The sequence below is a fragment of the Cyprinodon tularosa genome, unplaced genomic scaffold (genome assembly GCF_016077235.1).
Source record: "Cyprinodon tularosa strain WSP-4 unplaced genomic scaffold, ASM1607723v1 ctg47, whole genome shotgun sequence".
Classification (NCBI taxonomy): Eukaryota; Metazoa; Chordata; class Actinopteri; order Cyprinodontiformes; family Cyprinodontidae; genus Cyprinodon; species Cyprinodon tularosa.
The window spans coordinates 541,122-554,440 of record NW_024039196.1 but is presented as its reverse complement, the minus strand read 5'-3'; the positions used below and the strand labels follow the sequence as shown (position 1 = coordinate 554,440).

Here is a 13,319-nt window from a genome sequence, read left to right as displayed (position 1 = left end):
ATCAAAAACCTATAATATTCTCATATCTGAGCAGAGCACCTCGTTCTACCGCAGCTTCTGGCTAGATTACGTGAGTGAAAAACGAATAGCTTTCCTGTCAACAGTTATCGTATCTGAGCTTTGAATCCCTGCAGCTCTACCAGTTACCATGAGCCTCCTCGCTGAAGGAGGACCTGAGGTTTTCATTTTCTGAACAAAGATTGATCGAACATGTTCTGTTTTATTCTTGGTCCTTATGATGCTGCTTGTTTAACGCTGGAAAAATTCAGTTAGCAGTAAATACATTTTTCTTGAAATGAGTTTTTTCCCTGGATTTCAACAAGTAAGCAATTGGAGTAAAATTATGCATGTTTAAAATAAGGAAAAACACTTTTGTTTAAAGTGCATTTTGTTTAAATGTATTATAAAACAATGCAATAATACTTATTCCACTGGCAGGTCATCTTAATTAAAGGCTCAAATGAAGGGAAAATACCGGTACATGTACACAGTCTGTTGGTGGCACTGGATTTTATTTACATAACAGATATAACCTCTACTTTCAATTTTCCTTGTGCTTCTTTATTTATCCGTCCATTGAACTATAATATAATGCATAGAATTTTGTTACAGTTTGTAAAAATTTGAAAACTTATGGACAATAAATTAATATCAATGTGTGTTGAAAAATATTTTTTCCAATAAACATGATATGCCTGTTCTGGTTTATATAAATACCAGAAGAGTCATGTCACCTTTATTGAAAAAATATTTATTTTAATTGGGGCTGAACAATTGTACAGAAAGATCAAAATTGGGCTCATTTTGAGCCAATATTGTTTTTTTTATTGATTTATTTTTTTTTATTTCAAATGTCCTCAGCAGGATCTAAATGTTTCATTGCTTTATGTGAAAAAGTGTTTACTTCTACTTGTATACTTGAATCTGCGTGTTGACTTCAACTCTGTTCCCTTTGGGTAAACCCACTTTAAGCATATTAGCACCACCCAAAGAGCCGGAGCGAGAAATGGAGTCTTTTACTCTTGTTAAATGTAAATGTAAAATTGAGTGCCTCTGAGATTTAAAAATGTTTTTTTCTTAAACTGAGATTATATTGCAAATGCAATTAATAACCCAGCGCTAATTTTAATATAAAAATGTATAATGAAAGCATTCATCATGAGCTGATGTCACAAGGATATATGTTGTTTTATCTGTTTGTTTTTTGAGGCAAATGGTTATAAAACGTTAAAAGGAGCTTTATAAACTTGGTAAAAAAAAAAAGAAAAAAAAAAAGGTCCTAAGTTTGTGTAGGCAACTATTGAGGACTTTTTGGTGGTCTTTTTGAGGCTTTTAATTTGTCGAGATAAAAAAAAAAGATATATCGTGATATAAGTCCTGATCCGTTAGCACAAGATTGACTAAAAGCTCTAATTGGCAGAATTGATCCGAGGTTGGTGCAATACCAAATATTTGTACTCAAGTAAAAGTAGCACTACTTCAACATATTTCTACTTGAATTAAAGCAAAACAAGTAGCTGGCCAAGAAATAATTCAAGTTAAAAAAAAAAGTATTTTAAGGTTCTTAAGTACAGAATAACAGTATAACTATTTAAAATGATGTAATCTAATAAACTATAAATTAAGCTAATATGAAAATTCCTTTTGTTTTTAAGACTAGATGAAGGTCATTTATACAAATAAAAAAAGTAACTGGAAAATGAACTTGGCTAAAAGAAACAGTTCTCAAAATAATTCTAACTATGGAACAGTTTCTAACATTTCATAATGTATTTATGATAGAACAGGCTAAACTACCTCTAGTGTGAAAATATATAAATCTTTTCTACATATTACCTTGACCTCTAGAAGTATCAGTAGATAAAAGTACCATTAAAACAAACATTTTTTTTTTATACTGTGTTGAATTTTAGGTCAACATGTGCTTGTTTTGGAAGACGTAAATTTACTCAAAGTTACCTAAAAGTGCAGTCTTGTTGACAAGTACTCAAATAAATGTAACTGAGTAAGCGTAAGTAGGTATTACCCACCTCTGGAATGTGTCTCAGACTTTATCTTTTTTCTTCTCTTCCTGTCCAATACCTTGCAGTTAATAATGGGCTTGGGCACCCAGGGAGCAGAGAAGAAGAGTGCAGCATCCATCGCCTGCTTCCTGGCAGCAAATGGAGCAGACTTGACCATTCGCAACAAAAAGGGCCAGTCCCCTCTGGACCTCTGTCCTGACCCCAGCCTCTGTAAGGCCTTGGCCAAATGTCACAAGGAGAAGAGCAGGTAAGTGTCCCAGGAGTTGGTTGACATTTGGGGAAATGCATTTAACGGCTTTCTTGCTGAGAACTCAACAAGAAGATCAATATCACTCTGGTCTGTACGGTAAATGTGTGTTATACCCAGGAGAGGGTGGGCTGAACTTAATGTAAAGAAAAAGCAGGAAAACTCAAAGTATCGACTGAATCTTTCATGCCTATTGACCATGTAACCCTAATAAGACAACGAATGGAATAATTTCTTTTGCTTTTATCTTAACTTGTAGCAAAAATAAAACACTTTGCTAATTGGATACTTCTAACACAGTCATGTCTGTAATTACTCCCACATTAATAATGCTCTATTCTTAATGTTCCAGTGGCCAGGTCGACACCCGTAGCCCATCTCTGAATAGCAACATTGAGTCGCTGGAGGAGTGTATGGTTTGTTCAGACATGAAGAGAGACACCCTGTTTGGGCCCTGCGGACACATCGCAACATGCTCGCTCTGCTCGCCACGAGTCAAGAAATGTCTCATCTGTAAGGAGCAGGTTCAGTCCAGAACAAAGGTAATCTTAAACATTCTGGAGATTCTAGTCCAGGAGTTAATGAAGTAACAACTGCAGGAATCGAACATATCAGTGAGAGTTTTAAAATACATATTTCAAATTAAATAACTGTGCTTTACTTGGTTTAATAAGATGAATCTACCCATAAGTAATGCAAATGCTTCATGAATTTTTATATAAAGCCTTCGATGCTCTCTAGTACATTTTACACAATGTAGTTAATACTCAGCAGGCTACTTTGTATTGATGAATATACATCTAATTGCACTATTACACGATGCGGGGTCCCGCAGGGTTGTATTTTTGGACCAGTTGTGTTTTACACATGGACATGTATAGAATTCTAAGATCGATATTAAATTAAACTCCATGTTGTTAATTCTAAATATGCTGTCTTCACACAAGTATTATTTTTTTTTAACTTACTAAAAAAAAAAAAAAAAAAAAAAAAAAACATCAAATATGGTTAAACTTTTCACAGTCAACAGTTAAACAAAACCTGTTATTTGCAAGCTTTATTAGGGCATTGACTGACCAAAATCTAAGTATCCATGTTGTTTAAAGAACAGTGATCTTTAATAACCTTTAAGATATTTTTATGCATTGTTTTATAGGAGTTCTCTTCAATTGTTGCATTGATATAACGCTTCTTTATTTAATTACTTACAGTACTGATCATTCATACTACACATAAATATAATTACAACTTACCTTCTAATTACCTATAAAATTCCTTAGCGGTCATCTTTATCTGTTATATTTTTGTGTATTTTCAATATAACTACCACATAAGTTTTTTTTTTTTTTTCCTCAACAGCAAATTCAGTTTTGATGTTTCACCTGTGTTTACCAGCCACCTGTGTCTACAGAAACATGGCTAAAGCTAACAAAAGTTGTGCGTTCTGTATCCCTCTCCAGATTGAGGAGTGCGTAGTCTGCTCTGACAAAAAGGCAGCTGTGTTGTTTCAGCCCTGTGGTCACATGTGCGCTTGTGAGAGTAAGTCGCCTCTTGCATCATCACGTCATAGCCTCCATCTTGCTACTGGTTGCAGCGGCTTTGCTCCGACCTTTAGATGTGAACATGTCTGTTTTCTGCAGACTGTGCCAGCCTCATGAAGAAGTGCGTACAGTGCCGGGCTGTGGTGGAACGCCGCACCCCCTTTGTCCTCTGCTGTGGAGGGAAAGGTATGGAGGATGATGCCGCTGATCATGATGATGATGATGATGATGATGATGATGACCTTAGTGAGTGAATTTTCAAAGTGTTCCCTTTTAATCCATCCATTTTTATATTTCCTTTCTTTCTCATTCCTTTGTTTCCTAATTCACTTTTAGTTCTTTCAAATCAGTCATCTAGTTTCTTTCTCTTTTACGTTTATTAGCTTTGCTTTCATTTTATTTCCAGTAGTGGCAAAAGACACTAAACTTAGATCAATTAGACTTATTTTCTAGGCTAACACTGTTAAATCTTCATGTTTTTATCTCTGCAATCACTCTAAATGCTTATTTAATATATCAGGTGGCCTTTGTTGCCTTATGTTAAATCTCCAAAATAATAAATAATTTTCTAAACAAAATATTTTCAGGGTTTTTGTTGTTTTAAAAAAAAACTGCGTGCATTTAGCTTCAGCATGAGTGTTGTTTTAATTCTAGCGTTAAAGTCAACTGATGATAAAAGTATAACCATAATAAAATAAAAAAAATAAAATAAAACTGAGTTCACCAATAGAGTATTTTAGAGTCAAAAATTATACATACAGGTTTCAAATATATACCGTAATTTTCGGACTATTAGCCGCACCTGAAAATATGCCGCAGAAGCTAAATTGCATGATTTGTACATATACAAGCCGCACCGGACTATAAGCCGCAGGTTTTTTATGTTTAACACAAACTGTCTTGCGCTCGCAATGTCCGTCTTTCTCGCTGTCGTTTTGTCTTGTACCACTCGCGGTAGAGGATCTCCACATTCCCACACACGCGGCTACCGTACTTGTGTGTTGAAGCAAATGTGACGCCAACATGATGGATGCTAAAATCCATAGATTTAGGTATTGTCCTAATGGCCGCATTGTTATATAAGCCACAAGGCTGAAAAAGTGGGGGGGAAAGTTGCGGCTTATATTTACAAAATTACGGTATCTAAATGCAAGCGAATATTTGTTTTGGTATCCCTTGGAAAGTGAATGAATAATCCTCTGCTTTTTGTAGTCATAAACACTTGGGCAGAAATCTTTATGGATATTTGACCGCTGTTTTTATTCTTGCTTGCTTCCTTATCAGGGTCCATAAAGTTTCAGTGACAATGTGATCATTCCAGAAGTGCATTGTTTTAGGTTTCTTTCTTTATTTAAAAAGTTTGTAAGCTTGTAAGATTTTTTTTAGGGTTATTGTCTGGTCTAGACACCATTAAATTTCATTTGAACTGTGTATCAGGAATACTTACAATAAAACAGACCCATATGATGATGATGCTACCATCATGCATTGAAGGCGATTAAGTTTTCTTATGTGAAAAATTCTGACCTTGACTCCACTAAGCCAAATATATTGTTTTTGCCAGGATTTCTCTATTAGTTTGCAGCTTCTCCATCCATTGTGATTTAAAAAATGCTGGCTGTGCTATGTGGAGTGAGACTTGTATTTCAGCAGCTTAGAATCCAGTCTAGGGCTGGAACTAATGATTATTTTGCAAATCGATTAATCTTTCGTTTATTTTTTTTTCCGATTTATTGATTAATAATCGGATAATTGAAGGTTCTTTAAAGAAGATTTTTTTTTTATGATGCTCGTGATTTATCATGCTTAGGGCTCTGAGCCGTACAAATTTAACAGATTGGATGATAAAGTATTATCTCAGAATTCTTCAACGTTAGCTCAAATCAATGTGGATGGTTTATTTTGACAGAATGAGCTTTAGGACCTGTGGAATAAGCCAGTTTTTTTTTTTAAAGGTGACCTTGTTATTTATTCCACTTTGGAAGGAAAATGTTTCAAATGCATCATTTAGGGTTTAAAACAAATTTGACATTCATGCCCTTTTTGATTTACATGTTTACTTTGAAATATTTTGAATTAAAATGACATTCCAGTGTATGAAAATAGGTATTCTTATAACCGTATAGCCTCGTGAGACCATCCTGATCTCGCAAGCTTTCAAGATTTCGCTAATCAGTCTGGAGACTCTCCGTAGAAAAAAATTTGGAGCCGTTCACCAAATAAACGTCCAATCAGCGTTGGCTTTGAGGCGGGTTGAGGTGTGACGCTACGAGAAGCGCGACAGTTCAGTCTAAAGAACATGGCGGCTTCAGCCGATGAAACTAGCGTTAGCGTGGCTATCGAGCAAGTTTTATCGGAATTACAGAGTATTTCTTCACTGAAAGAAGAGCAAAACACTGCTCTGGAGGCTTTTCTCAGAGGAAAAGATGTTTTTGCTCTTCTCCCGACTGGTTTCGGCAAGAGTAGCCTGGCTTTTAGTACGTCATATGCTTCGTTGATCTGATTGGTTTATTTGGCCCGTCTATCACCAACATAGTCCAATCAGCTAACCAGTATTTTCTCCCCTTCCCAAAATTACTTCAACCGAAAGTTTCCAGGTGGATATGCGGAGCAAATCCATCTGGCGGAGTAAGGTTTATAACCGTAAAATATCGGCTTGCTTTTTAATGAAAACTTTTTGTGAACATAAGAATCCCTTTTGTTAATTTCCGAATAAAATGAAAAAAAAATATTTTAGTCCTAAAATCATTTAATTTTATATTCAATTTCTTTTCAGATAATTTTATTTGATCTTAATTTGTTAAATGAGCTTTCTGTCATCTCAAGGGATTTATTTCAGTGCATCTCACTAGTGGTTGTTAGTATCCTGTTTTTCACATTTTTTGTTGAGATAAAAGGGAAACCAACTGTATCCTCATCCACTGTTGCCTTTTTAATCTCTCCAGCTGGTCTTAACGGCAGCCTTGATGAGCTGCACAGACCTAAACGCACATACACTCATGCAAAGGGCAGCATTGGATGCTTATAGCTTACACATTATTACTGCCTGTTGCTATTTGCTGTAAAAGCAGATCATTGTCCTAAAAATGACTTTTACCTTCATTGATTGGACTCCCCCCTTCTAATTTGCTTAGGTTGTTTATTGCCTTCTAAATGAGTGATAAGCATTGGCTGATTGCAAAAAATATCTATATACATCTGCTGCTTTGAACCATAATTTCCATTTCTCTCCCTTTGATTACTGCTTCCAACTTTCTGGCTTCCTCTTCAAATTGTGTCTCCTTTAGAGGCTATAGTTGATAGTAGCCAGTTGCATTGATCACTGGCCAATCAGCTGAGCTGGTGAGGGCAGCCCTGCTATAACAATGTGACTGGTTATTCCCAGCAGGGAGCTCTAACACTATGGCAGGGGGATCCCAGGATCTTCTCCAGCCCAACAATCTGGCACTAAGTTGGTGTAAGTATGCCTCCCCGAGCCCCTCCCCTATCAAAGCCTTGCTTTAAAACAGCCCTCTCCCCCCAACAGTGCTGCCCTGGCCCATCTCCCGTTCTCTATAACCATTACTCTCTCTGTTACGATTCCATAAACTCATGCAGACATTTAACATATGATTGACATGTGATGTATATCAGTCTGGAGTTCACTGTTTCCAGTAGATTCTGGGATGTCAGCTGTCACTAAAGCGTCCAAATGTGCTGATTGAATGTTTTGTGTACGTACTTCAGGAGTACATCATGAATTGTAGGCTGACAAATTCACAGCATGTTGATTTGTGTTGTGCCAGCTGATGATTTATATTATGATTTTTAGGTTTGTGGATTACTGAGGTAAAGTGGTCAGAATGTGTGCCAGAAAACTAAGCCAGAAGTGTTGTGCCAAATGATAAAAACCCAGAACGCATGTGTTTCCTGCTTGTTTACAGAACTCCAGCTTTCATATATAATTAACTGCCAAGATTGTGTCAAAACGGGAATGCCTCTGAAGCCATATTTCTGCTGTTTTTTTGTTGTTTTATTTTAATTGACAGTAAGGTTTATAGTTAGAGTAAAATCCGATGTGGTCAATAGCCTAATTTGTTTAGTCATTTGTTTAGGCGTGGATCTTATTTTTCCCACTCAAAGTGAGCTTGTGTCCATTTTATATCCAAACAGCCAGCGGAAACATCCCAGCCCTGCAGAGAGATAAAGATAACACCAACGTCAACGCAGATGTACAGAAACTACAGCAACAGCTTCAAGACATCAAAGAACAGGTGAGAGCGGGAAAAAACAACACATTGTGTGGATCATTAACTTGGCAATAAAAAGGAAAACGATGCTGTAAATTTCATTTTTAGAAGTCCCTGTATGGAGTCCTGAAAATATGCATGCCCTTTGATCTTTGTCTTCCCTGTAAAAAGGTTATTGGACAGACCAAATTCTGGTCCAGCTTTTATGAAAACTTAGTGGGAATCTCAGTAGTTACTTTTGAGGATATTATGAGTTCTGTCAAATGTTTGCTTGTCTTTTCCCCGGTTATACAGAAGATTTACATTTTGAACTTTATTTTTCTCCATATATGTTGAATTATATTCTATTGTATCTATCTAATCTAATTCTATACTATCATTCTGATCTAATTCTATTCTATCTTTTTCATCTATCTGATCTAATTTGATTCTATCTTTCTGATCTTTAGGTGAAAGAAACCTGTCTAAGTCTTAAAAAAAGTTTTAGATGCAACATCACTGTAAATGCATGTAGTATTAATTAGGGGTGGGTAAAATAATTGAAGAATCGATGCATCGCATTTATTACACGCAAAATTCATAATCGATGCGGGAGCCCCTCAGAATCGATTCACCTCCTGACGGTTGGGGGCGCTGTCGGCACTGTACACAGAGGTGAAGACGGCTGTGTTGGAGTCGCTAAAGGCTGCTGAAAGAGTCGCGCTGACGTGCGATGGCTGGACTTTGAGAGCGACTGACCCCTACATAACCATCACTTCTCATTTCATATGAAATGAGTGGGAATTAGTTTCAAATGTGCTTCAGACCAAGTCGCTTCACGGAAGTCACACAGGGAGCATGTTGATGGAGGCAATAAGCTAATGGGGCATAACCGGAAAAGTAGCTGCTGTTGTTACAGATAATGCTGCCAGTATGCTAGTTGCTGTCGATATCACTGTTATCACTATTACATGTTGGCTGCTTTGCCCATGTGCACAACTTGGCATCCCGGGCTGCACTTAAAACTCCTGGACTCACACGGCTTCAAAAATCAGCATTGAATCGAATCTAATCGAATTGCATCGGATCGGACCGAATCGCAACAGCAATAATCGAAATCGAATTGAATTGCGAGGTTCCTAAAAACACCCAGCCCTAGTATTAATACTAGTATGATATAAACTTAACTTATCCTTGAAACATAAACTAAAACATGCTTTACTTCTTCCTTCAGACCATGTGTCCGGTGTGCCTGGACCGACTGAAGAACATGATCTTCATGTGTGGCCATGGCACCTGCCAGTTGTGTGGAGACCGAATGAGCGAGTGTCCCATCTGCCGCAAAGCCATCGAGCGCCGGATCCTCCTTTACTAGGCCCTGCCCTCTCCTTAGACACTCACCCGCGAACAACTCCCACAAACGCCACATCCACACCAGCTGCTGTGGAGTCAGCCAGCCACGTCTTAACATTACACTACAAATGCTCTGTCATATCAGATGGAGCTTCTGTTACAAACCCATATGTTTTTTTTTGCTGTTACCGTCTTTTTGTTTCTAGAGCAGTCAGACAGATGCTTATTCTGCAGGAATCGTTTTTTTCTTTCTTAAACTTTAACTCACAAACCTATCGTTTTTTTTTCGTTGTTTTTTTCTTTTTTTTTTTCTAAAGACTGAGGTTCAGATTCAGCTTAGTCTTCCTCTGGATTTATCCAGAGGCGTTGACAAAGGGAGGTCTGTTTATTATCGTTTTGTTTTCTGTTGTTGTAAAGTTCTCATGCATGTTTTTACAGCCGGTGACATTTGCCATCACTGTATTTTTAAAACCCATATGCAAATGTATTGGCATCAGAAGTTCCAGATGTGAACTTGATTTTTCATTACAGTATGAAAAGTTTCAGACAAGGTGTTGTATTTCGAAGTTCGGGGAGTTTTCCTGATTTATTTGATGCTTTCTATCCTGACTGTCCTCCAAGCAGGAGACCAAATGGTTGGCAGTTTTGCACTAGAAACGCTGAAAAACTGACTGGTTAGGTCTGCTTCAGCTCCATGACAGAACATGGACACTTTAATCTGATTGCCTACAGGTAGCACATCACATCCTGATGTCTGTTTACCATGCTGCAACCATCACAGTGTTGCAAAGCACTTTTTTGGAGTTGTGGTTCATGGACTTAAACACGCCAACTTGTTCAGCTTTCAGTCCTGTGAGCAGCCTGTGTTGTAACCTTTTTGCACGCAAATATGACGAAAACATTTCTGGCGTACAAAGGACCCTGACATAACTCTACTTAGCTGTTGAAGTTTTAGCGAGCACTGCTATCTACCCTTCATCCAATCTGTGCCATCTTCACAAGAAGTCTTTATTGCATCTCAATACATTAGAACTTTGACAAGTAAATTTATTTAAGTAAATTTAAGAAAAAAAAAAGTCAAACCTGTTTTATTTATGTTTATTGACACACAGAGCGATACATCTTTATATGCTAATTTTGTTTCATTTCGATGGCTAATAGCAAATCGAAACCAAATATTTTGTTTCTCTCAAAGTTAAACAAGTGCAACAAAAAGGGGAATTATTTTAAAGCCAACTGAGAAGGATGATAAGGTTCAGTACAGTTTATGGTCCGGGCTCCTTCTGCATGAGTGAAAGGAGCTTTAGTTGCTTTAACAGCTTCTGTTAGGTTGGGTTTGCTGTCTCCCTACTACTTGTTGACAAAACTCCATAGTTCATGGAGTTTCTGCTTCTTAAAAACTGAAGTTTTTTTGTTTTGTTTTTTGCTTACCCTTAAATAGGAAGGTGTCCTTGACTATCTGCTGGACAAGCATCAAGTCAGCAGTCGTCCCCATTACTGAATGGACAAAGAATAACAGTTCTGCCATCTTTTTTTTTTCTCGATCTGGTGTTTACATTTTTAACAACCTCTGCAACATTTTTTTTCATCCATTTAACTTTCCATTGATATTCTCAGAAAAAGCATTCTGTTAACAGTCACCTACTTTAACCGTGAGTATTAGTGCGTTTCCCTTTCTTTTCAGGATCTTAATAACTCTGCTGAGCTCCAGTCAAGTTAGAAACCTCCAACGTGACACTAGACGGTAAAATGTCTGTGTTTAATACGAAATATTCATATCTTCTGAGAAACTTAATGGGTTTCCATTAGCTATAAGCCATAATCATTGAACATAATAGAAATTACCACTTCAGATATATCGGTTTGAGTGTAATGAATATAAAAAGGATAAGTTTCACTGTTGAGATTGAATTGCTGGAATGAAAGCTTTTTTTATGAATATTGTAATCAAATGAGATGCTGCTGTATGCGTAGGGAGGAGGTGTTCTCGATCTCACATGAAATTTTTTGAAAGGTTTATTTAAGTGCTTTCCCTTTTCTTGGAATCAACATTTATTGAGCATAGAGAGAACAATTTATGAGAAAGTGTAGAATAATTTATTTTGTATTATTGCCCTAACGTTAGGATTTCTAGGTGTCACTGCCTTCCGACTATGTAGCCTCAAAGTCTCAGTCATTCTGCTTTGAAATGCGTTTTTACATGTGCGATGTACTTTTGTTGACAATAGCTTTGTAGCAGTTATCAGTATGTTATTTTTTTTGTTTTTTATTTTGAGGTAGGTCTATGTCAGTTCATTTGCATCATACGAAAATAAAATACCTTTGTGTTAAAGGTGTGAAGCGACTTTTCCATGGTGTTTTAATTTGGAGTCTGAACTTTGTGGTAAGAGTAGAGTTTATCCAAATGGAGAGTCTGCTATCTGGCTCCCCTTTAATATGTGGAATAATTGCAACCACAGAAAGTGTTTTCTTTTGTTAGGACTCAAAGCAAACATTGAAAACAGTTTGGATTTCTTTGACTATTATGAAAATTTAAGCTATAGTACTAATACGCTTTATTATAGTATTGTCATCATAAAGGTGTAATAAAAACATTTGAAATTTATTTTCAATCTGTCCTGTTAAATATGTATCAGTAGTTTTATCTTTGGCATGAATGTTTGACATATGCAGTACGACTTGTACCTCTGGAAAGAAACATTCAGTTTGTATTGCGATCAAGTGCTTTCAAAACAACCATATTACAGAAATAAAGACCTAAACGAACCATGCCATATTAAAAGTGCAGTTTGTTCCCCGTCTCCCACCGCTGCTGCAGCGTTTATCAACTCTCGTTTTGTTTTGCTTTTCCAAGTTGAGCTCAGATGTCAGCAAGAAAATTAGCATTTGTTGCTTTTCTCCTGCTGTGCTGTGTCTAGCCCACAGAGGAGACGTGGCAGCGGGGAGGAGAGGTGTGGGGTAATTGAAAACACTGACACCTAATGATGACTTGGCACCAGCGTGTGATAGCTCAGCTATGCTCCTCAGAGAGAGAGAGAGAGAGCAGGAAAACACCCAACTGGATGTGAGGGGGGGAGAGAAAAAACATCTTTCTTTGTTAACTGGATGACAAGACACCTCGCAGAATTACAAGCAAAGGTAATTTCTGTTGCAGCTCATTGACTGCTTCATTCATAACGAGGAAAGGTGTGGGCTCATCTTTGGAGGAAGCAGCGATGTGCAGCTGCTTGAAGCGCAATGTTATTATACTCCCCTTTTCTCAGAACATGCTGTAGAGCGAAATGACAACTTGTTACACCATGTCAAATCCATGTAACAATGATTTAAGCTTACACCTCCTGTTCAAACCCTGCAGACCTGGCAGGACTTGCAGGGTTTCAGCAAAGGCATTATCTATAGAGGAACAGATAAAATACATTAGATCACGCGTATATATACAGCATTAAATTCTGTCTTATTTGTATATAGAGATCTATATTGTTAATACCTGTTTGTTTTTGCAGGTATGCTGGTGGATATCTCCAGCACTTTTTGGGCAAGAATTAAGGTCGCCAGTGACACAGACACACTTGTGCCTAAAGGTAATGTCAGAGAGGCCAAATAACCACCCAGTCATGTTTTAACCGTGTGAGGAAGCCAGAGAACACAGGAGTCATGCACACGCAGGGGGAACATGTCAGCTCCATGCAGAACGAGCCTAGGCTAGGGTTAAAACTGGGGTCTCTTTTGCTGCAAGGAAACAGTGCAAACTACTGCTGCAGTGTGTGACCCCCAAATATTACAGGCTGCATGGGGAAAAAATGAAATATTTCTTTACCTTATTTTTTAAAGGTTAAATCTTTGCTTCTTCCCTCCTACCTCATTCCTTCCTTTTCCTACCCTTTTCTTCCATTTCTATTTTTCCTTCTTTTCCTGTATTTTGTGCTACATTCTATCCTTCCTTTTA

The 13,319-nt window shown here is 37.3% G+C and overlaps 1 protein-coding gene across 5 annotated transcripts in view; it reads left to right on the top strand.

The window, feature by feature from the left end:
• Positions 1-12,144, top strand: part of mib1 (MIB E3 ubiquitin protein ligase 1) — a 71,119-nt gene extending 58,975 nt beyond the window's left edge. Inside the window, exons 16-22 of one of the 5 annotated variants that reach the window (XM_038301527.1) lie at positions 2,090-2,271; positions 2,624-2,813; positions 3,732-3,810; positions 3,912-3,998; positions 7,201-7,269; positions 7,965-8,065; positions 9,255-12,144. In XM_038301527.1, coding sequence (XP_038157455.1) covers positions 2,090-2,271; positions 2,624-2,813; positions 3,732-3,810; positions 3,912-3,998; positions 7,201-7,269; positions 7,965-8,065; positions 9,255-9,395 — 849 coding nt within the window. In that variant the 3' untranslated portion in view covers positions 9,396-12,144. Of the gene's footprint in view, positions 1-2,089; positions 2,272-2,623; positions 2,814-3,731; positions 3,811-3,911; positions 4,059-7,197; positions 7,270-7,964; positions 8,066-9,254 lie in introns of all 5 variants that reach the window. The other 4 variants (XM_038301526.1, XM_038301525.1, XM_038301524.1 and 1 more) reach the window with 4 other exon arrangements.
• The last annotated feature ends 1,175 nt before the right edge of the window (positions 12,145-13,319 follow it).